The sequence below is a fragment of the Xenopus laevis genome, chromosome 9_10L, assembly GCF_017654675.1.
Source record: "Xenopus laevis strain J_2021 chromosome 9_10L, Xenopus_laevis_v10.1, whole genome shotgun sequence".
Taxonomy (NCBI): domain Eukaryota; kingdom Metazoa; phylum Chordata; class Amphibia; order Anura; family Pipidae; genus Xenopus; species Xenopus laevis.
The window spans coordinates 133055018-133080101 of NC_054387.1; the positions used below are offsets into that span (position 1 = coordinate 133055018).

At 43.3% G+C, this 25084-nt stretch overlaps 2 protein-coding genes across 2 annotated transcripts in view; both read right to left on the reverse strand.

Annotated features, from left to right (window-relative positions):
• The window catches only part of LOC108703939, a 33246-nt gene extending 29262 nt beyond the window's left edge, over positions 1-3984 (reverse strand). Inside the window, exon 1 of the mRNA XM_018240246.2 lies at positions 2045-3984. Coding sequence (XP_018095735.1) covers positions 2045-3977 — 1933 coding nt within the window. The 5' untranslated portion in view covers positions 3978-3984. The remainder of the gene's footprint in view (positions 1-2044) is intronic.
• Positions 3985-17842: 13858 nt separating this feature from the next.
• The window catches only part of LOC108703938, a 30031-nt gene continuing 22789 nt past the window's right edge, over positions 17843-25084 (reverse strand). Inside the window, exons 12-16 of the mRNA XM_018240245.2 lie at positions 23831-24090; positions 22186-22311; positions 21166-21310; positions 20394-20426; positions 17843-18485 (exon numbers count right to left, since the gene is read on the reverse strand). Of these exons, the coding sequence (XP_018095734.1) occupies positions 18223-18485; positions 20394-20426; positions 21166-21310; positions 22186-22311; positions 23831-24090 (827 nt within the window). The 3' untranslated portion in view covers positions 17843-18222. The remainder of the gene's footprint in view (positions 18486-20393; positions 20427-21165; positions 21311-22185; positions 22312-23830; positions 24091-25084) is intronic.

Genomic DNA, 25084 nt, shown 5'->3' on the forward strand with positions numbered 1-25084 from the left:
TATATAAGTATTTTTGACCATACACAGATAAAAAAAATATACAAAAGACTTATTTCTATTAAAGAATGAGAACAAAATCTGGTTAGTGCACAAAAGGATGTCATTATATCACAAACTCCATTCTGTACACTTAACAAGCAATCTGTCTCACAAATGTATAACCTCCATGTAACGGACACACTTATGTGCAAAGTTACTTACAGAATAAATTATGTAAAAAAAAACTTGGACATAATATATAATAGTGTAACTAACTAGTGCATGTCAAGCTAGATTTGATTGACAAAATAGATATCTGTGACAGTAAGCAAAGTTTTATAGCACAGGATTCATTCTTTCCACAAAATGACAGTTTTGTTTCACAAAACAGATAAAATAACCATTCTGTGAAGCAACACTGTCAGTCACATTCCTGAACCAATAAGAACAAAGCTTATTGCCATATACAAACAAGATCATCATCATCATTTATTTATATAGCGCTGTCAAGATACGAAGATGAGAAGTTGCCAGCTCTGCTCCACATGGCTGTATCATCCCTAAGGCATAGTATGTGGCCTGATATAGAGGCGCCTCTAATGTCCCCTGCGCTGCATAGTAATAAACATGAACAAACATTTCCTAAAAGAGCTGCTGTTAAACACTACAGGTTCCTAATTGGAAGTTCTTACAAAAGGCTGAGAAATATAATGCTGCACTTATAATGATTGTACAGAAAGAAAAGTATGCAAAATATAAATATGATCATTTTAGGTGATATGGCTATTCTTATTGTAGTAACCTGCTTGTGTGGCCATTTTGGTTAAGGGCATTCCTGCTGTTTTGCTATTGTCATATGACTCACTCCTGTTCCTGTTTCCCTCTTCCTGTCTAAGCTGAGAACAATAATGGGACAGGCCACACCCACCTGCCATGTTGTAATAAATGTACCAGAAGCAGGGGGGTAACTACAGAGGAAGTAGTAATTGGCTTTGCTGCTAGGGTTCTGGAACAAAATACTGGCCTTCCTATATATTGATCTTTTTTCCCTATTAATAACATTGGGATCACTGGCCTTCCTATATATTTATCTTTATTCCCTATTAATAACATTGGGACACTGACCTTCCTATATATTTATCTTTATTCCCTATTAATAACATTGGGATCACTGACCTTCCTATATATTTATCTTTATTCCCTATTAATAACATTGGGATCACTGACCTTCCTATATATTTATCTTTATTCCCTATTAATAACATTGGGATCACTGACCTTCCTATATATTTATCTTTATTCCCTATTAATAACATTGGGATCACTGACCTTCCTATATATTTATCTTTATTCCCTATTAATAACATTGGGACACTGACCTTCCTATATATTTATCTTTATTCCCTATTAATAACATTGGGATCACTGACCTTCCTATATATTTATCTTTATTCCCTATTAATAACATTGGGATCACTGACCTTCCTATATATTTATCTTTATTCCCTATTAATAACATTGGGATCACTGACCTTCCTATATATTTATCTTTATTCCCTATTAATAACATTGGGATCACTGACCTTCCTATATATTTCTCTTTATTCCCTATTAATAACATTGGGATCACTGACCTTCCTATATATTTATCTTTATTCCCTATTAATAACATTGGGATCACTGACCTTCCTATATATTTATCTTTATTCCCTATTAATAACATTGGGATCACTGACCTTCCTATATATTTATCTTTATTCCCTATTAATAACATTGGGATCACTGACCTTCCTATATATTTATCTTTATTCCCTATTAATAACATTGGGATCACTGACCTTCCTATATATTTATCTTTATTCCCTATTAATAACATTGGGATCACTGACCTTCCTATATATTTATCTTTATTCCCTATTAATAACATTGGGATCAGTCATAACATTGGGCTTACCCCCATTCCAGGCCTGTAAAATACCAGCCAGGTGGCAACCCTTTTTGCTGCAGACTTTTTACCACGTAAATGAGTTCTTCTGTGCCAGAGAGGGTGCCAAGGAGATCTTACCTGGGGGGTCAGTGCACTTGCCGAAATGCCGTTTCACAGGCTCGCTGTTATCATAATCTGTTACAGAAGATGAGAATGCCGTGGTTTGGAATTTCTGAGACTGTAAATATGCTTTCAGGTCCTTCATAGCGTGATCCTTGTGCAGCACATAGAGACAGTCAGGGAAGGAGAGTTGGTGTCGGGTGAGGGGATCTTCCCTGAACTCACAATTCTCCAACTCTCCCCCACAGGAGAAACACCGCACTCGATCCCCAGGCCCCACATAGTAGAATCCTGCCCAGGCCAAGCTCAGCGGGTTGTTTTTCTGGAAATTGTTACTGTACCCCCGGTAAGTCTCTAACCTTTTGTATTCATCACTCATGTCACTAAGGAGTTTCTCCTCCCACAAGATGTTGGAGCTGCTGGGGTGCACTTGTGTCATACTATCTCCTGCAAGGAGTCCTGGACGTACTTGGTAGTGTTTCCTTGTTACTAGCCCCCGCACATAAGGACAACCAGGGAAGGAGAGTTGATGTCGGGTGAAGGGCACATCCCAGTATTCCCAATTCTCCAACTCTCCCCCACAGGAGAAACACCGCACCCGGTCCCCAGGCCCCACATAGTAGAATCCTGCCCGGGACAAGCTTTGCGGGTTGCTATAGGGGAAACGACAACTGTAACCCCCGTAAGTCTCTAACCTGTTGTGTTCATCACTCATTGTCCCAAGGGATTTGTCCTTCTCCCCAAGGTTGCTGGAGCAGCTAGGGGACACTTGTGTCAAAGTTTCTCCTTCTGTAATGGGCACTGAGCTTACTTGGAACTTTTCCCTGTTTACTTGCCCCTTGACAAAGGGACAGTCAGGGAAGGATAGTTGGTGTCGGGTGAGGGGATCATCCCTGAACTCACAATTCTCCAACTCTCCCCCACAGGAGAAACACTGCACCCGGTCCCCAGGCCCCACATAGTAGAATCCTGCCCGGGACAAGCTCAGCGGGTTGTTATGTGGGAAATTGTTACTGTGCCCCCGGTAAGTCTCTAACCTGTTGTATTGATCACTCATTCTCCCAAGGGATTTGTCCTTCTCCCCAAAGATGCTGGAGTAGCTAGGGGACACTTGTGTCAAAGTTTCTCCTTCTGTAATGGACACTGGGCTTACTTGGAACTTTTCCCTCTTTACTTGCCCCTTCACATAGGGGCAGTCAGGGAAGGAGCGTTGGTGTCGGGTGAGGGGATCAGCCCAGTATTTCCAATTCTCCAACTCTCCCCCACAGGAGAAACACCGCACCCGGTCCCCAGGCCCCACATAGTAGAATCCTGCCCGGGACAAGCTTCGCTGGTTGTTATGTGGGAAATGATGTCCCTGGTAAGTGTCTAACCTGTTCTGTTTATCACTCATGTCCCCTTCTGGTCTCTTCCCCTGGGTTTTGGAGCCACTGGAGGTTGCTGGTATCACACTTGGTATTGATGCAGGTGTCCCTCTGTGGTGGAGAACCCTGCTCTTATCTTTATTATCTTTGAGGACTTTAGTCATCGGACCAGGGCAAAGGCTCATCATTTCTTCCCAGTCACTATCCTCTGAGGGTTTCTTGTCCGGAGAGAGGTAGTCACTCTTACTGCCATACTCCAGCTGCTGATTTGGTATGGCTTTCCGACGGAAGATGTCACCCTGAAATATCCGTCCATGTTTCTTTGCAGTTATACTTTTACACTCCTGACTGAGGCAGATTGTATCTATTAGATGGAATGCCTTTGAAAGTCCATATTCGTTGCCATAAAAGCTTGTAATAAGAATAGCAGCCCCTGTCCTGCCTGCTTTTTGTAACTGGTTCTGCGGGATCCGCTCATACTCCAGAGGTATATCCCAGGTGCTCAGCTTCTCCTTAAACTCCTTGAATCTGCTGCTGCTTAATCTCCTCAGGGCTGCCATCAGGGCCTCTCGTGCATTTTCCGCCATAGTGTTTTGTTCTGTGGCTGCTGCTTGTCAGTGATTTCTATTGTTCTTCGGCTTCCTTCCTGGAGCCACCCAGCAACGTAACATACCTGTAATTCTACCTCTCCCCTAGGCACTTGTACATAAAACAGTAATCGTTCATATAACATGAAACCAGGCAGGAGGCATGTAAATCTTCTTTCTGCATTCTTCTTGTTCAAGCCCTGAGTAAACTGGAGGTTGTTTGCACTGGCACTGGGGACTAGTAGGGTTTTTAAGGAAGTTTCAAATAAATTAGCCGAAAACACAGCTTTTCTCAAGACATTTAGAGGAGTGTTATGCACTGCCACATTCTGGTTTTTATTTTCAAGTTTTCAAATTAAGATAGATTAGAAAGGAGAGAGAGAAAGAGATGGAGAGGAAGGGGAGCCAAAGTACAGGGAGCAGGGCATGTTAGCACAACTAGCAATCATAAACAGTGAATTTTAACAATTCTCATTTCCCAGCGAATTGACCGGGTTGTCTTTATAGGTCAGCCAGGAGCCCCATATATTGTTAAATTTCTGTGGACAGCCGCGGGTAAGGTATGTTAGTTTTTGGTTTGGCAATGAGCAGTTGACTAGGTTCAACCAGAATGGCAGGGACGGAGGGGCGGTAGATTTCCAATTCAGGAGTATGGCTTTCTTTGCAACGTAAAGAAGTTGGAGATAGCAGATCTTGGTGCAGTGGTTCAGTCCCATATCTTCAAATACTCCCAGTAGGCAGGTCAGTGGAGATAAAATTCGAGGCAAGTCCAAAGCTTCCTAGGAATAAAGCACAATGTCTTTCCAGAATATCTGGATAATTGGGCAATGCCAAAATATATGCATGTATGAGCCAACACCCCCCCACACACACACATCGAGAGCAGATATCAGATTCATTAGGGAACATTTTGGCCAGCCTATAGGGGGTCAGATATACCCTGTCAGATATAGGCCCAGGGTAGGAGTAGAGTCGAAAGATAATACATACATGTCAAACACATTTTCCCCCCATCCTGCATCCCCTCCCCAACTTGGGGATACCTGTATCCCATAATGGAAGAAATTTTCGAAACTCAGAACGTGATTAAGGCAGTTCCAGTCTCTAGTCTGTCGCCTATTAGGAGCGTTGAAGGTGGAAAAGGGCAACTAGGTGTATGCACTGATGCAGACTCTATATATTCCAAGACAAGATAGAGTGACAGACTGCTAATGCTTTGCAGGTACTGGAAAAAGAAAGATGTTAACTGGGGATCATCTCAGGAAGCCTATGGTGCGGTCATGTAGCCGTTCCTTTAATATAAATGGTTGACGGGCAGGATCATTGGTACATCCGAGATCCAGTATAGTTATCCAGAGTGTTGGCTCATGGTTTGACTAAAGTTGAGAGTTGTCATGGATGTACCAAAGGACGGTTGCTTGATAGGTTTCCGGCCCAACATTGGCCGTTACATAGTACAGTTAGGCTCCATGTAATGGTAGTACCACACAAATGGCCTGTCGCATAAAACTGTGTCTGGCGGCAGTGTCGCTGCTTAGTGTGCTTGGTGTAAGAGAGCCATATTGTCATAACTGGAGGGGGAGCCCCTATGTGTGTCTGGGTGTTGAAATGAGTATGTAAAGACATAGGTTGATTTGAAGTGCACTTATCCCCAGGGAGCCCATCCATGCAATAACAGAAAGTTTACTCACGGGCTGTGTGGTGAGCGGCTCCTTCTGGGCCTGGTTTCCAGCCATTCATGGGCACCCGCAGGATGGTCAAAAAGTAGGGATCTGTCACCGCCCATCACTTTCAGTTTGGCCGGGAACAGCATTGCGTATTTTAGGCCCAGGTCTCTCAATTTTCGCCTGACCTCGATAAAGGAGCCCCTTCTCTTTTGTACTGCGGTGGAGAAGTCAGGGTATAACAAAATATGGGCACCCGAGTATTGCAGGGCCTCCCTATTTCGGGCTTGTCTCAGGGCTGCGTCACGGTCCCTGTAGTTCAGTAGTTTGATCACAAAAGGGCGTGGTGCCCTTCCGGGTGGATACAAAGTAACTCCAGCACACGTAACATGCTCAAGGGATTGCACTCTTCCGGGTGGTCCGGGCCTAGCAGGGACATGATGCGCCCTCTCTACTACAAATTGTGCCGAGAAGGTAGCTGGGCCTAGTAGATCTTTGAGCCAGACCTCCGCAAACTGTTCCGGAGATGTCCCTTCACTGCGCTCCGGCAGACCAACCACTCTGATTTTAGACCGGCGCAGCCTGTTTTCCATGTCGTCTAGGCGATCTGTGTTGGCCTGTACTTGATGACGTATGAGCCGCAGATACTCTTGTAGGGAAGCAGTACAGTCCTCTAGGTTCCCGATTCTGCTTTCCGCTCTGGAGGTTCTTTCGCGGACATTTTGTAAGTATTGCTTAATCAGGGAGAGGTCTACACGCAGCTCTTCTATTTTGCATGTGAAGGTGGTAGTCAAGGTGGTCTTGAATTGCAAAATAGCTGCCATTAAATCAGTCGGTGTCGGCGCTGGCTGCGGATCTGTATCTGTCGCGCCTGTGCCGGTTGATCCATGGAGGGTTGGTGCGGAGGACTTTGCGAAGGGCTGCCGCAAACTGTTCCAGCTTGGAATCGGCTTCTGCGAGCACCCTCTGGGTACTTTTTCCCATATCCTCGTCAGCGTAGTCCAAGGGGTGTTTGGGAGAATATGATGTGACTCTGTCAGTCCTTCAGTATACTTTACAGTAATGTTCAGGATGATTGTAGTGCGGAGCACCTAGAACGTGCGTCCTGCTAGGTTGCCATCCAGACCACGCCCCCCTGGTTTTTATTTCTACACAGGAAATACTAGTCACTTCTCTTGCCACCAGAGCTTTTGTTATTCACTTTCCTGAAATTAAAAAAACAACATGGGTGGGTATCAATATAACAGACCAGGTCAGCGAGACATCTTTCAGCATTATGCAGGGTAGTTCTATTGAACAGCTCAATATGGAACACCCAAACAGGTGGTAAATAAAGCAAAACCAGCTTGTCAGCTCAGCCCTGCACAGTACATTGCCCATAAGTCTCTATATAAAGGGGAATGTTGGGGGGATACAGCTAATGTGGGGGGACAGAGATTCAGCCCTGCACAGTAGATTTCCCATAAGTCCCTGTATAAAGAGAAATGTTGGGGGGATACAGCTAATGTGGGGGGCAAAGATGTACCTTTCCCATAAGTCTCTATATAAAGGGGAATGTTGGGGGGATACAGCTAATGTGGGGGGCAGAGATGTACATTTCCCATAAGTCTCTATATAAAGGGGAATGTTGGGGGGATACAGCTAATGTGGGGGACAGAGATTCAGCTCAGCCCTGCACAGTACATTTCCCATAAGTCCCTGTATAAAGGGGAATTTTGGGGGGATACAGCTAATGTGGGGGACAGAGATTCAGCTCAGCCCTGCACAGTACATTTCCCATAAGTCCCTATATAAAGGGGAATGTTGGGGGGATACAGCTAATGTGGGGGACAAAGATGTACCTTTCCCATAAGTCTCTATATAAAGGGGAATGTTGGGGGGATACAGCTAATGTGGGGGGACAGAGATGTACATTTCCCATAAATCCCTGTATAAAGGGGAATGTTGGGGGGATACAGCTAATGTGGGGGGACAGAGATGTACATTTCCCATAAGTCCCTGTATAAAGGGGAATGTTGGGGGGATACAGCTAATGTGGGGGACAGAGATTCAGCCCCGCACAGTACATTTCCCATAAGTCCCTGTATAAAGAGAAATGTTGGGGGGATACAGCTAATGTGGGGGGACAGAGATGTACATTTCCCATAAGTCTCTATATAAAGGGGAATGTTGGGGATACAGCTAATGTGGGGGGCAGAGATGTACATTTCCCATAAGTCTCTATATAAAGGGGAATGTTGGGGGATACAGCTAATGTGGGGGATAGAGATTCAGCCCTGCACAGTACATTTCCCATAAGTCCCTATATAAAGGGGAATGTTGGGGGGATACAGCTAATGTGGGGGGACAGAGATTCAGCTCAGCCCTGCACAGTACATTTCCCATAAGTCCCTATATAAAGGGGAATGTTGGGGGGATACAGCTAATGTGGGGGACAAAGATGTACCTTTCCCATAAGTCTCTATATAAAGGGGAATGTTGGGGGGATACAGCTAATGTGGGGGGACAGAGATGTACATTTCCCATAAATCCCTGTATAAAGGGGAATGTTGGGGGGATACAGCTAATGTGGGGGACAGAGATTCAGCCCTGCACAGTACATTTCCCATAAGTCCCTGTATAAAGAGAAATGTTGGGGGGATACAGCTAATGTGGGGGGACAGAGATGTACATTTCCCATAAGTCTCTATATAAAGGGGAATGTTGGGGGATACAGCTAATGTGGGGGGCAGAGATGTACATTTCCCATAAGTCTCTATATAAAGGGGAATGTTGGGGGGATACAGCTAATGTGGGGGGACAGAGATGTACATTTCCCATAAGTCTCTATATAAAGGGGAATGTTGGGGGATACAGCTAATGTGGGGGGACAGAGATTCAGCTCAGCCCTGCACAGTACATTTCCCATAAGTCCCTATATAAAGGGGAATGTTGGGGGGATACAGCTAATGTGGGGGGACAGAGATTCAGCTCAGCCCTGCACAGTACATTTCCCATAAGTCCCTATATAAAGGGGAATGTTGGGGGGATACAGCTAATGTGGGGGACAAAGATGTACCTTTCCCATAAGTCTCTATATAAAGGGGAATGTTGGGGGGATACAGCTAATGTGGGGGGACAGAGATGTACATTTCCCATAAATCCCTGTATAAAGGGGAATGTTGGGGGGATACAGCTAATGTGGGGGACAGAGATTCAGCCCCGCACAGTACATTTCCCATAAGTCCCTGTATAAAGAGAAATGTTGGGGGGATACAGCTAATGTGGGGGGACAGAGATGTACATTTCCCATAAGTCTCTATATAAAGGGGAATGTTGGGGGATACAGCTAATGTGGGGGGCAGAGATGTACATTTCCCATAAGTCTCTATATAAAGGGGAATGTTGGGGGATACAGCTAATGTGGGGGGCAGAAATGTACATTTCCCATAAGTCTCTATATAAAGAGGAATGTTGGGGGGATACAGCTAATGTGGGGGGCAGAGATGTACATTTCCCATAAGTCCCTACATAAAGGGGAATGTTGGGGGGATACAGCTAATGTGGGGGATAGAGATTCAGCCCTGCACAGTACATTTCCCATAAGTCCCTACATAAAGGGGAATGTTGGGGGGATACAGCTAATGTGGGGGGCAGAAATGTACATTTCCCATAAGTCTCTATATAAAGAGGAATGTTGGGGGGATACAGCTAATGTGGGGGGCAGAGATGTACATTTCCCATAAGTCCCTACATAAAGGGGAATGTTGGGGGGATACAGCTAATGTGGGGGGCAGAGATGTACATTTCCCATAAGTCCTTATATAAAGAGGAATGTTGGGGGGATACAGCTAATGTGGGGGGCAGAGATGTACATTTCCCATAAGTCCCTACATAAAGGGGAATGTTGGGGGGATACAGCTAATGTGGGGGGCAGAGATGTACATTTCCCATAAGTCTCTATATAAAGAGGAATGTTGGGGGGATACAGCTAATGTGGGGGGCAGAGATTCAGCCCTGCACAGTAAATTTCCCAAAAGTCTCTATATAAAGGGGAATGTTAGGGGGATACAGCTAATGTGGGGGGACAGAGATTCAGCCCCGCACAGTACATTTCGCATAAGACCCTATATAAAGGGGAATGTTGGGGGGATACAGCTAATGTGGGGGGCAAAGATGTACCTTTCCCATAAGTCTCTATATAAAGGGGAATGTTGGGGGGATACAGCTAATGTGGGGGGGGACAGAGATGTACATTTCCCATAAGTCCCTGTATAAAGGGGAATGTTGGGGGGATACAGCTAATGTGGGGGACAGAGATTCAGCCCTGCACAGTACATTTCCCATAAGTCCCTATATAAAGGGGAATGTTGGGGGGATACAGCTAATGTAGGGGGCAGAGATGTACATTTCCCATAAGTCTCTATATAAAGGGGAGTGTTGGGGGGATACAGCTAATGTGGGGGACAGAGATGTACATTTCCCATAAGTCTCTATATAAAGGGGAGTGTTGGGGGGATACAGCTAATGTGGGGGGCAGAGATGTACATTTCCCATAAGTCCCTATATAAAGGGGAATGTTGGGGGGATACAGCTAATGTGGGGGGCAGAGATGTACATTTCCCATAAGTCTCTATATAAAGGGGAATGTTGGGGGGATACAGCTAATGTGGGGGGCAGAGATGTACATTTCCCTTAAGTCCCTATATAAAGGGGAATGTTGGGGGGATACAGCTAATGTGGGGGACAGAGATTCAGCCCTGCACAATACATTTCCCATAAGTCCCTATATAAAGGGGAATGTTGGGGGGATACAGCTAATGTGGGGGGCAGAGATGTACCTTTCCCATAAGTCTCTATGTAAAGGGGAATGTTGGGGGATACAGCTAATGTGGGGGACAGAGATTCAGCCCTGCACAGTACATTTCCCATAAGTCCCTACATAAAGGGGAATGTTGGGGGGATACAGATAATGTGGGGGGCAGAAATGTACATTTCCCATAAGTCTCTATATAAAGAGGAATGTTGGGGGGATACAGCTAATGTGGGGGGCAGAGATGTACATTTCCCATAAGTCCCTACATAAAGGGGAATGTTGGGGGGATACAGCTAATGTGGGGGGCAGAGATGTACATTTCCCATAAGTCTCTATATAAAGAGGAATGTTGGGGGGATACAGCTAATGTGGGGGACAGAGATTCAGCTCAGCCCTGCACAGTACATTTCCCATAAGTCCTTATATAAAGGGGAATGTTGGGGGGATACAGCTAATGTGGGGGGACAGAGATGTACATTTCCCATAAGTCTCTATATAAAGGGGAATGTTGGGGGATACAGCTAATGTGGGGGGCAGAGATGTACATTTCCCATAAGTCCCTACATAAAGGAGAATGTTGGGCGGATACAGCTAATGTGGGGGGCAGAGATGTACATTTCCCTTAAGTCCCTATATAAAGGGGAATGTTGGGGGGATACAGCTAATGTGGGGGATAGAGATTCAGCCCCGCACAGTACATTTCCCATAAGTCCCTGTATAAAGAGGAATGTTGGGGGGATACAGCTAATGTGGGGGACAGAGATGTACATTTCCCATAAGTCTCTATATAAAGGGGAATGTTGGGGGGATACAGCTAATGTGGGGGGCAGAGATGTACATTTCCCATAAGTCTCTATATAAAGGGGAATGTTGGGGGGATACAGCTAATGTGGGGGGACAGAGATTCAGCTCAGCCCTGCACAGTACATTTCCCATAAGTCCCTATATAAAGGGGAATGTTGGGGGGATACAGCTAATGTGGGGGGACAGAGATTCAGCTCAGCCCTGCACAATACATTTCCCATAAGTCCCTATATAAAGGGGAATGTTGGGGGGATACAGCTAATGTGGGGGACAGAGATTCAGCCCTGCACAGTACATTTCCCATAAGTCTCTATATAAAGGGGAATGTTGAGGGGATACAGCTAATGTGGGGGGACAGAGATTCAGCCCCGCATAGTACATTTTCCATATGTCTCTATATAAAGGGGAATGTTAGGGGGATACAGCTAATGTGGGGGGACAGAGATTCAGCCCCGCATAGTACATTTTCCATAAGTCCCTGTATAAAGAGGAATGTTGGGGGGATACAGCTAATGTGGGGGGACAGAGATGTACATTTCCCATAAGTCTCTATATAAAGTGGAATGTTGGGGGGATACAGCTAATGTGGGGGATAGAGATTCAGCCCTGCACAGTACATTTCCCATAAGTCTCTATATAAAGGGGAATGTTGGGGGGATACAGCTAATATGGGGGACACAGATTCAGCCCTGCACAATACATTTCCCATAAGTCCCTACATAAAGGGGAATTTTGGGGAATACAGCTAATTCGGGGGGACAGAGATTCAGCCCCGCACAGTACATTTCCCATAAGTCTCTATATAAAGGGGAATGTTGGGGGATACAGCTAATGTGGGGGGCAGAGATGTACATTTCCCATAAGTCTCTATATAAAGGGGAATGTTGGGGGGATACAGCTAATGTGGGGGGCAAAGATGTACATTTCCCATAAGTCTCTATATAAAGGGGAATGTTGGGGGGATACAGCTAATGTGGGGGGACAGAGATGTACATTTCCCATAAGTCCCTGTATAAAGGGGAATGTTGGGGGGATACAGCTAATGTGGGGGACAGAGATTCAGCCCTGCACAGTACATTTCCCATAAGTCCCTATATAAAGGGGAATGTTGGGGGGATACAGCTAATGTGGGGGGCAGAGATGTACATTTCCCATAAGTCTCTATATAAAGGGGAATGTTGGGGGGATACAGCTAATGTGGGGGGCAGAGATGTACATTTCCCATAAGTCTCTATATTAAGGGGAATGTTGGGGGGATACAGCTAATGTGGGGGACAGAGATTCAGCCCTGTACAATACATTTCCCATAAGTCCCTATATAAAGGGGAATGTTGGGGGGGATACAGCTAATGTGGGGGACAGAGATTCAGCTCAGCCCTGCACAGTACATTTCCCATAAATCCCTATATAAAGGGGAATGTTGGGGGGATACAGCTAATGGGGGGGCAGAGATTCAACCCTGCACAGTACATTTCCCATAAGTCCCTTTATAAAGGGGAATGTTGGGGGGATTCAGCTAATGTGGGGAGCAGAGATGTACATTTCCCACAAGTCTCTATATAAAGGGGAATGTTGGGGGGATACAGCTAATGTGGGGGGCAGAGATGTACCTTTCCCATAAGTCTCTATGTAAAGGGGAATGTTGGGGGGATACAGCTAATGTGGGGGACAGAGATTCAGCCCTGCACAGTACATTTCCCATAAGTCCCTACATAAAGGGGAGTTTTGGGGAATACAGCTAATTCGGGGGGACAGAGATTCAGCCCTGCAAAGTACATTTCCCATAAGTCCCTGTATAAAGGGGAATGTTGGGGGGATACAGCTAATGTGGGGGGCAGAGATGTACATTTCCCATAAGTCTCTATATAAAGGGGAAAGTTGTGGGGATACAGCTAATGTGGGGGGCAGAGATGTACCTTTCCCATAAGTCTCTATATAAAGGGGAATGTTGGGGGGATACAGCTAATGTGGGGGACAGAGATTCAGCCCTGCACAGTACATTTCCCATAAGTCCCTACATAAAGGGCAATGTTGGGGGATACAGCTAATGTGGGGGGCAGAGATGTACATTTCCCATAAGTCCCTATATAAAGGGGAATGTTGGGGGGATACAGCTAATGTGGGGGCCAGAGATGTACATTTCCCATAAGTCCCTATATAAAGGGGAATGTTGGGGGGATACAGCTAATGTGGGGGACAGAGATTCAGCCCTGCACAATACATTTCCCATAAGTCCCTATATAAAGGGGAATGTTGGGGGGATACAGCTAATGTGGGGGGCAGAGATGTACCTTTCCCATAAGTCTCTATGTAAAGGGGAATGTTGGGGGATACAGCTAATGTGGGGGACAGAGATTCAGCCCCGCACAGTACATTTCGCATAAGTCCCTATATAAAGGGGAATGTTGGGGGGATACAGCTAATGTGGGGGGCAGAGATGTACATTTCCCATAAGTCTCTATATAAAGGGGAATGTTGGGGGGATACAGCTAATGTGGGGGGACAGAGATGTACATTTCCCATAAGTCCCTGTATAAAGGGGAATGTTGGGGGGATACAGCTAATGTGGGGGACAGAGATTCAGCCCTTTACAGTACATTTCCCATAAGTCCCTATATAAAGGGGAATGTTGGGGGGATACAGCTAATGTGGGGGGCAGAGATGTACATTTCCCATAAGTCTCTATATAAAGGGGAATGTTGGGGGGATACAGCTAATGTGGGGGGCAGAGATGTACATTTCCCATAAGTCTCTATATTAAGGGGAATGTTGGGGGGATACAGCTAATGTGGGGGACAGAGATTCAGCCCTGCACAATACATTTCCCATAAGTCCCTATATAAAGGGGAATGTTGGGGGGGATACAGCTAATGTGGGGGACAGAGATTCAGCTCAGCCCTGCACAGTACATTTCCCATAAATCCTTATATAAAGGGGAATGTTGGGGGGATACAGCTAATGGGGGGGCAGAGATTCAACCCTGCACAGTACATTTCCCATAAGTCCCTTTATAAAGGGGAATGTTGGGGGGATACAGCTAATGTGGGGAGCAGAGATGTACATTTCCCACAAGTCTCTATATAAAGGGGAATGTTGGGGGGATACAGCTAATGTGGGGGGCAGAGATGTACATTTCCCATAAGTCTCTATATAAAGGGGAAAGTTGTGGGGATACAGCTAATGTGGGGGGCAGAGATGTACCTTTCCCATAAGTCTCTATATAAAGGGGAATGTTGGGGGGATACAGCTAATGTGGGGGACAGAGATTCAGCCCTGCACAGTACATTTCCCATAAGTCCCTACATAAAGGGCAATGTTGGGGGGATACAGCTAATGTGGGGGGCAGAGATGTACATTTCCCATAAGTCCCTATATAAAGGGGAATGTTGGGGGATACAGCTAATGTGGGGGCCAGAGATGTACATTTCCCATAAGTCCCTATATAAAGGGGAATGTTGGGGGGATACAGCTAATGTGGGGGGCAGAGATGTACCTTTCCCATAAGTCTCTATGTAAAGGGGAATGTTGGGGGATACAGCTAATGTGGGGGACAGAGATTCAGCCCTGCACAGTACATTTCCCATAAGTCCCTGTATAAAGGGGAATGTTGGGGGGGATACAGCTAATGTGGGGGGCAGAAATGTACATTTCCCATAAGTCTCTATATAAAGGGGAATGTTGGGGGATACAGCTAATGTGGGGGACAGAGATTCAGCCCTGCACAGTACATTTCCCATAAGTCCCTGCATAAAGGGCAATGTTGGGGGGATACAGCTAATGTGGGGGGCAGAGATGTACATTTCCCATAAGTCCCTATATAAAGGGGAATGTTGGGGGGATACAGCTAATGTGGGGGACAGAGATTCAGCCCTGCACAATACATTTCCCATAAGTCCCTGTATAAAGGGGAATGTTGGGGGGATACAGCTAATGTGGGGGGCAGAGATGTACATTTCCCATAAGTCTCTATATAAAGGGGAAAGTTGTGGGGATACAGCTAATGTGGGGGGCAGAGATGTACCTTTCCCATAAGTCTCTATATAAAGGGGAATGTTGGGGGGATACAGCTAATGTGGGGGACAGAGATTCAGCCCTGCACAGTACATTTCCCATAAGTCCCTACATAAAGGGCAATGTTGGGGGGATACAGCTAATGTGGGGGGCAGAGATGTACATTTCCCATAAGTCCCTATATAAAGGGGAATGTTGGGGGGATACAGCTAATGTGGGGGCCAGAGATGTACATTTCCCATAAGTCCCTATATAAAGGGGAATGTTGGGGGGATACAGCTAATGTGGGGGGCAGAGATGTACCTTTCCCATAAGTCTCTATGTAAAGGGGAATGTTGGGGGATACAGCTAATGTGGGGGACAGAGATTCAGCCCTGCACAGTACATTTCCCATAAGTCCCTGTATAAAGGGGAATGTTGGGGGGGATACAGCTAATGTGGGGGGCAGAAATGTACATTTCCCATAAGTCTCTATATAAAGGGGAATGTTGGGGGATACAGCTAATGTGGGGGACAGAGATTCAGCCCTGCACAGTACATTTCCCATAAGTCCCTACATAAAGGGCAATGTTGGGGGGATACAGCTAATGTGGGGGGCAGAGATGTACATTTCCCATAAGTCCCTATATAAAGGGGAATGTTGGGGGGATACAGCTAATGTGGGGGCCAGAGATGTACATTTCCCATAAGTCCCTATATAAAGGGGAATGTTGGGGGATACAGCTAATGTGGGGGACAGAGATTCAGCCCTGCACAGTACATTTCCCATAAGTCCCTGTATAAAGGGGAATGTTGGGGGGGATACAGCTAATGTGGGGGGCAGAAATGTACATTTCCCATAAGTCTCTATATAAAGGGGAATGTTGGGCGGATACAGCTAATGTGGGGGGCAGAGATGTACATTTCCCATAAGTCTCTATATAAAGAGGAATGTTGGGGGATACAGCTAATGTGGGGGACAGAGATTCAGCCCTGACATTGCTTCTTCAATATAGTGCATGCCTTCTATGTGTGGGAACGAGGTGTATAGGGATTGTACATCTATACTACATAAAATCCAGACTTTTTCCACTTTTGTGAATTCTTTTAATCTACATAAAAAGTCGGTAGTATCCCTTAGACATTCGGGTATGTTTGTTACAATTTCCTGTAAGAATGCGTCAACAAATTGGGATAGTGGTTGTAATATGGAACTCATGCACGATACAATCGGTCTACCAGGGGGATTTACTAGGCTTTTGTGTATTTTTTGTAGTAAGTACAAAACTGGTACATAATCTAATATACTTTCTGCTAGAGTTACTTTCCATAGTACTGAAGAAAAATTACTTCCGGTTTGATAACACTTATTATATTCAAACACAAGGTACAGCTATGGGAAGTAACCTAGCTCCTAGTTATGCTAATATATTCATGCACTATATTAAGCAGAATATAATACTGGGACAAAATGATTTCAAAACCCACATAAAGTGCTACCTACGCTTTGTGGAGGACATTTTTCTACTGTGGGATTCTAGTGAAACAATGTTAAATGAATTTCTGCTATTTATCAATACACAACATCCAACTATAACATTTACTATGGAATATAGTAGTGAGACAGTACATTTTTTGGATGTAAATGTAATAAAGAAAGGTGAAATACTTGAAACGGATTTGTATAATAAACCCACTGAGCGTAATAACATGCTCCATAAAAATAGCTACCACACACCAAGCACTATAAAGGGCATCACTAAGGGACAATTTCTAAGGGTAAGACAGATTGCCTCTACAGATCAGAAATATCTAAATAGTGCTAATAGCCTTCTTGAAAAATTTGTAGCAAGGGGGTACAAAAGAGAAGTGTTGGTAAAAATAAGGGATGAGGTACTGCAGATTAAAAGAGACACCCTGTTGAATAAAACAATAAAAAAACAAAGAGCTGAACAAATACCATTTGTATCCAAATTTGGACCTAATAGCAAGCCCATACAGAAACTAATTAATCACCACTGGTCCATACTGCAAAAGGATACAGTACTTGGGAAATGTTGTAGGGAACTACCACTATTCTCATACAAAAGAGGCCCAAACCTAGCAGGGAAGCTGGTCAGATCAGATATATATAAAAGACAAAATGAAACCAGATTCTTAAGCACACCCAAAATGGGAATGTTTCCATGCTTGAATTGCGGTTGCTGCAACTCAATTATAAAAGGAGATTCTATAACCCACCCACTAAAGGGCAATAAAATTCCAGTTAAACAATACTGTACATGTAATACAGACTATGTAATATACGGTTTGAAATGCCCCTGTGGGAAAATGTACGTAGGTCAAACCTCTAGAAAGGTGCGAATACGGATTAACGAACATAAGAGATCGGTTACCAACTTTAATCCTAACAAAATAAAAACCCATACACCTGTGGGTAAACATTTCTTTGAACATAAACACACGAATGCGAGTCTTAGGTGGCTTGTACTAGAAGAGGTTAAATTACCAATAAGAGGAGGTGACCGGAAAAAACTGTTATTACAATGTGAGGCAAAATGGATTGATATATTAAATACACTTGAACCTTACAGCTTAAATGCTTCTTATAGTAAAGCTCTTTGTTTATTCCAGGAAATGAACATTTGCAACATTGAATCTACTGATTGATTGTAACAGGTAGGAAAGATTTGCAACAATGTTTATACAGATACTATTGTAACAATTGCCTCAAGTGTCTTGTATTTCTGGAGGAGGCCCCTGGAGGGCAGTACTGCATTTGAATTTGTTAATGTAATTGATGATGTCTGGCCACATTGTGTGTATCCTTGTGTTTAAATTCTGGGCTATTGGGTTATGTACACTATGAACACTGGCACCTGAGGAAGGATCAGATAGATCCGAAACATGTAGTGCTAAATAAATGATCACTTGCTTGATGATATTGGTTCTCCAGAGTGGTTGATTTGGACTTACTAACATCAGGCGACACTCATTTGTTTTTCAGATCCCTAATTAGAGAATGATTGTGTTGTTGAATAAATGTAACAAACACATCCTTCTGATAATTCCCCCAGGCCTTCACATAATCATAGAGTTGTCTCATCCTCTTCTGGCAGGTGATGTTGCTTCTCACAGTGTCGTACTGTTCCTGGGTCAGGATTTGATGCCCTAAAAGCTCATCCAGGACAGGATCAATGTTGGAAATCCTATCAATGAGCTCTGTTCTGTGCTTATCCACAAAGTGCTGCCCACCTGTTGGACACAAGAAGCAATGATAAACAATCTAACCATTTCTCTTATGTCACCCTCTATAGCCAATCAGAGCACTAGAATATCCAGAGAGCTAAAAGAAGCAGCCATTCAGAGCTTTGGACTATACACAGGGCCAGATCAGTCAGCCTATTAGATCATTTGAGTGTTTCTCACCTCTTTCCTAACTACAACTAAGTTAATGCATCCAACTTTCTTTTCTACAATCACAATCACACACAAACACACCACATTACCCATGTACTATCTAGAACTACGAGGAACCATAATCACAAAGAAATACATAGTAACGGAGGTCTCTTTATATTCTCCTACAAAATGCTTGTGTGTGTGTTTTGTGTGGATTTTTACAATGCCCCACAGTCTGTGGCTCCCTTTCCTACTATTGACTTCATTAGTCACCACTGAATTAGTGAAGGTACCTACCCCCCTCCCGCAACCTACCTTAATGCCCAGGCTGAAAGAGATCCTATGACCCCAGAGCTGAAAAGCATCAGAGCTAACAATTGCTCCCCTGTGCATTAGGCTCCCTACAATCCCCCCTCATTACACAAGAGACAAGATTAACCCTTTAAGTGTCGCAGATTGTAGAATCTACATTGTGTGGATAAAAGTACCAAAGCGCCACAGAACATAGATTCTACGATCTGCAGCACTTCCAGATTGGGGAGCAGAGGGGGCTTTTCAAGTCACTTGCTCCATCCCTGTGTAGGGACCCGTAGGGTTAATTCCCCTTCTTTGTTGAGCACATGTTGAAATCCCCTGTGGACTGAGCTATGGGGTTTCCCAGGGGCTGGGGCCAGAGCATTGTGGGTGCAGCATGGCAGATACCGGAGGATGCCACAAAGTGTCGCTGCTGCAAAATGTAGGCTAAAGTGGCGTTCGATAGCCCTGCCAAGGCTGAGGCAGGATCCTCCAATGCCTGGAAGCTCAACCATGCGGGTTTCTTGCTTGGAAATGCTGGTTTGTGTTGTGCTGACACTATGGAGATTGTTGGGAGTTGTAGTTCAGCAATGGAAATCTTGCTCGCGCTTTAGACAGTGCTGGGAGCTAAGTCTGGAGGATAATACAAGCTGCAAATGTTCAACTAATGGATTCATTGCTGTGGATGCCTGTTCCATCTCTAGGTGAGCCTGCCCATCTGAGTGAATCCCCAGGGTGAGTAGTGCCCAGGGGAGAGCAGAAAAAGATAGGATCCAGCAATATTCCATTTGTGACACAGGTTTGGTTTATGCCTGCCTTGAGGAAGCCAATACTAAATCCGGAGGGAGAGGTATTTGGGCTGCTAGTGCTACTTGGGACCTGTTGTACTCATTAGGGACTGAGACTCTGATTCTGACAATGGAGTAGTGCGGGACTTTACTTGGCATGGAGGGCCATGAATTGGACTGCCACAGGTTCCCATGGGAGTGGGTCATTTATGTATAATGTAAATGTCATTTTACTTACCCTTTAATTTACACTTTCTTTATATAAAGTTGATGTTTTTATAAAAGCAAAGTGTTTGTTGAATGTTTTTCCTAATGAGCTCAACCACAGGTGTATTCCTGGATCCCATTAGGTGGAGGCACTGCCAGAGAGGAGTTTTCCAGTACCTTTCACTTAGCAAAGGGGACTCAGGACCTGTATCAGTAACAATTATGTGATGTACCACCTTGGCACCAGGGGGGTGGCCAAAAAGGGGTTACACCTGCTTGTCCATTCGCCCCTAAGAAAGGAGGAGAGCAGGGAATCGAGTGGCCCCTGGGGGGTGAATTCTACATGTCCTGCTGCTGCTCCTGCGATTGCCCCCCCCCCAGCGTCAATTTTCCCTTCCTGGATCAAAAAGGAACTTTTAAACAAGCAGCAGACAGAAACTTTTATGAAAAACTGTTTGGAGAAAATACAAACCTGCTGCTGTCTGTTGTCCTGACATTAGCTCTTCTGTAATAAAAAAAGATATTTACACAAGTTATGTTGGATAAAAGCAATTACACAGTATATTATATGACAGATGGATAAATAACTGCTTTTTTGATGTGACACCTAGCGTTATATAACGGGAAACTTATTAGGCACTGCCTAATTCTTGAACCTAACCTTGTTCAACCCTGCAGAGTTACGTTCATTACTAGTGGCTTTATACATTTCTCCAAAATAAAGTCATAACCTTCTATTTACAAATTGTAATTGTTTAAGATTCCAAAAAGTATATACAAGTTGTAGTTTCCTTACTACAATAGCCATTTCTGGACATATAGTAAGAATGGGACGTCACACTTTGCACTTTACCATCAACTCATTATTTACTTTTTATGTTCTGCATATGAAACACACTATGCAGCCGGTGCTCAACGAATGATATATATGTCTAGTCAGTGTGCAAAAGATATGATTTTAAAGAACTGCTCCAAAGAAGGAATTCGTAACACACAGTGGTGCTTGAATGTTTGTGAACCCTTTTGAATTTAACATATCTGAATAAATATTGTCAGTATTAGGATTTTGGTACAAAACAGGTAAAATTTTGGGTCATAAAAGGGGTTCACAAAGTTTGAAGCACCACAGTATATATTGAATTTTAGTTTTTTATTAGGTACGGTTTCACACTATAGGAGCAATGTTTGTAAATGAGCTGTTGGATAGTGTATGTATTACAGTTGGGGTTAGTGGGAAGAATTACCTTTCCTTAGCACAGCACACCACACAGATTTCTCATCCCTTTCGGTTGTCACCCTTAACTTAATTTCTTCTTCATTTACCTCTGGAAGGTAAATCTCACTATAATTGTACAACTCTGGTTTGGCATCAAAACGCAGCTTGAGATCCTACAACAAACAATGCTTTGTTACTGTGACATACACTCTCATGGGATTGCACACGGGAGGCAGGAATATACAAGTAGTGTATAAGCTGGTTACGCTGCATCTTCATGGAATCCAGTTTTGGGCTGCTCTGGGTCCTCTGTCAAAAGAAACATCACATTTCTTTCCTTCTATTGTGTACTCATGGGCTTCTGTATCAGACTTCCTGTTTTCAGCTTAAACCTCCAGGGCTAGGGCTTGAGCATGCTCAGTTTGCTCCTTTCTCCAACTCCTCCTCCTCCCCTCCCTGCTGTAATCTGAGCCCCGAGTAATGAGTGAGAGAAACTCAGGCAGGAAGTGATGTCACACCAAGATAATATGGCAGCTGCTATCCTAAACACATTAGAGCTGTTTAATCAGGTATGGATATATATATATATAGATATATATATATATATATATATATATATATATATATATATATATATATATATATATATATATATATATATATATATATATATATATACAGTTTGTTAGGACGCACACCATCAGCCAAAAACTTAACCTGGGTGCTGGTCGAAAAAATTAATTAATAGTCATGCAGTGTGACAGCACCCCAAGGAATGTCAAACAAAAAGAAGTTGATGCAAAGGAGGTTTTATTAAATCCGACGTTTCAGCTCCATCTTGGAGCTTTCATCAGGGAAAGAAAAAACTTTTTATTTTTTTTCTTTCTTTCCCTGAAAAGCCAGGTTTAAGGCTTTAATGCTTAAGGTAATGTGGCACTTTAGGTCCAGCAGAGCCATATTTTCATTTTCTTTTATTTTGGGTGGGTACAGTTGCTGTAACAACCTGTGACAAGTGATTTTGCCTAAATGATGTGCATGTTCCACTCACCTCTGGCTGTATTTTTGCATTGTTTGGTCCTTGTACAACGTATTTTCTTTGAGTGTACACAGTTCTTGTCAGTGGGGGTTTGTCCAACCAAAAAAATCCATTGTCGGTCTCCTTCTTGTGCACAATCTAAACATTATGATAATCACATGTTATCTGGGAAGATGCATCAAAAAAAAACTTAGAAAGGTGCTGGGGAAGGCCCCATAAGCTAACATTGCACCTCGGTAGGTTTAAAGTGGCGAAGTATGAAGTCAAAGTATTTTTTAAAGAGACAGTACTTCGATTATCGCATGGTCAAATAGTCAAGCGATTTTTACTTCGAATAGTTCGAATCATTCGATGCAATTGAATTAAACCAATTCGATGGTCAAAGTACCCAAAAAAATACTTCGAAATTCAAATTTTTTTCCATTCAAATTATTCACTCAAGCTTAGTAAAGTGTCAGATAGACACGAAACGCGTAAGGCTTGAGCTGACTGTTTAAATAAAGATTTTTTTCTACTTTTTAACAAACAATTTTTGGTCTGATCTGCATGTGGTTTCCAAAGTGCCCAATACCTTTTATTATTATTATTAACATGCATTTTTGGAGCACCAACATATTTTGCAGCACTGTAAAATAAATGTGCTTATACAAAGAAATACCTTTTATTTTTCTGTGTGGATTAACCACTCCCTTGAGCTCAGGGCTTGGGGCAGGAGCACATGGGCCACTGCTCCTCTTTGGTGAGTTTTCCATAAGAAGTAGATGTACTTATGCCTTTATTTGGATTTGGGAATTCTTTAAGGCACATCCCATGAGCTTGTACATTCACCATACAGATTACATGCAAATACTGGGAGAGGGAGGGGGGGCTCTAGGTTTAAAGGGGCGGTTCACCTGGAATTTTATAGAATGAAAAAATTCTAAGCAACTTTGCAACTGGTCTTCATTATTTATTTTTCATATAGATCTGACTTTTTCCAGATTTCAAATGGGGGTCACTGACCCCATTTAAAAACAAATGCTCTGTAAGGTTACAAATGCACTGTTATTGCTACTTTGTATTACTTGTTTTTCCATGAGACTCTCTCCCATTCATATCACAGTCTCTTATTCAAATCATTGCATGGTTGCTAGGGTAATGTGGACTTTAGCAACCACATGGCTGAAGTTGCAAACTGGAGAGCTGCTGAATAAAAAGCGTAACTCAAAAACCACAAATAAAAAATGGAAACCAATTGCAAATTGTCTCAGAACATCCCTCTTTGCATCATACTAAAAGTTTAATGTGTAAGCTCAATTGAGCAGGGCCCTATTTAGCTCTTGTATCAGTCAGTATTCAGTTTTGCTCTGATTGGACATATCCATAGGGTGTGCCCCAGATAACTGATATCCCTGAACTATTTTACAGATCTCTTTCTCCAGCTCAACTAATTATCATGATAATTATTAACTAATACCCCAATTTCTGTGAATACAGATGTCTGCAGTAAATAACTATTGCCCAACTGCTTCCAATTTCTAGCCAGGTTTAAACCCCTGAAAATAATAATGGAAAGTTCCATAGATTCTGTCTGGCCCAGACTTAAATCATCAGTAACATAACAAGCCAGGTGAGTGTAAAAGCTCCATGTTATAATACACCCTATTTAATAACTTACCTGCTTTATTGAGGGGTCTTGTGGCAAAAAGTACAGGTGAATGGTATAACCTTTGATGAATCTGCCGTATATCAAGACAACTCCATGAGCCGGGATTTTAGTCCGAAATAGACTTGCTACTTTATAGACAACTCCAATAAAGGAGAAGGTGGGATTCTCCAGTGTGACATAAAAAGGTTCCGTTTTCGATGGTGATTCCAGGGTCATGCCGTTCGATTTGTAATGAACGATTTTAAACTTCTTAAGATCGACATCTCGACCTGTGGGGAAAAAGTATAAAACAAGTAGGTTCTTATGTGACGTGTAATTATTAATACATTTACAATAACATTACAAAGGGAGGGGGTTAAATGAGTCTGAGAAGCTTAGAAAAAAACGGTTTTATTAAAATTTGGTGACTAGCAGTCCTAACCTTGGTGAGAATCCAGAAAACAACCAATGGTACAATTAATAATCAATAAAAATAAAAAAAAGGTAAACGACCATAAAACCAGGCAGATAAACTGCCGAATTGCAGTGAGAATGTAAATGAACATTTCTGAGGTTGATTTAAAGGGGTGGTTCATCTTCAGCTTAACTTCCAGTATGTTACAGAATGGCCTATTCTTTGCAACTTTTCAATTGGTCTTTTTTATTTATCTGCCTTCCTCTTCCTGACACTTTCCATCATTTAAATACCCCCAGTTATTTTTCATTATTTATCTTTCTTTTTAGGCCTGTCTTTCTTTCAAACCACTGTGTGGTTGCTAGGTTAAACCCTAGCAACCAGATGGCTGCTGAAATTCCAAGCTGCTGAACATAATCCTAAATAATTCAAAACCACAATAGTTATTTTAAAATTGAAATACCCATTTAAGTGTAAAGACACAGGGGTACCTGTTATTAGGCATAAAACAATGGCAGGTGAAACACAGCAAAGGTTTCTTCCTTCCTGCAGCCAGTGTCTCAGGTTTACAATTAAGGATGAGTTTGCTATGCTGGGAGTTTATCTGTGCACTGGTAATTTGATTAACTATCTTCTCTCCGTACCGCAATGACTCTGAAGAACCAAAGCTACAAAGAGCAATAATGCAATATTATATTGTCCGGCAGTTTAAAAAAGGCTTTGCTGCAGGGGTGAAGATGAAGCCGCCTGCATAGAAAATTAACCCCTCTGCTGTCACCAGGGAAATGGGCTGGGAGTTTTGCCTCGTCTATTAAAGGGGTTGTTCATCTTCCACCACTTTTTTCAGTTCAGTTTCAGACAGTTTCCTA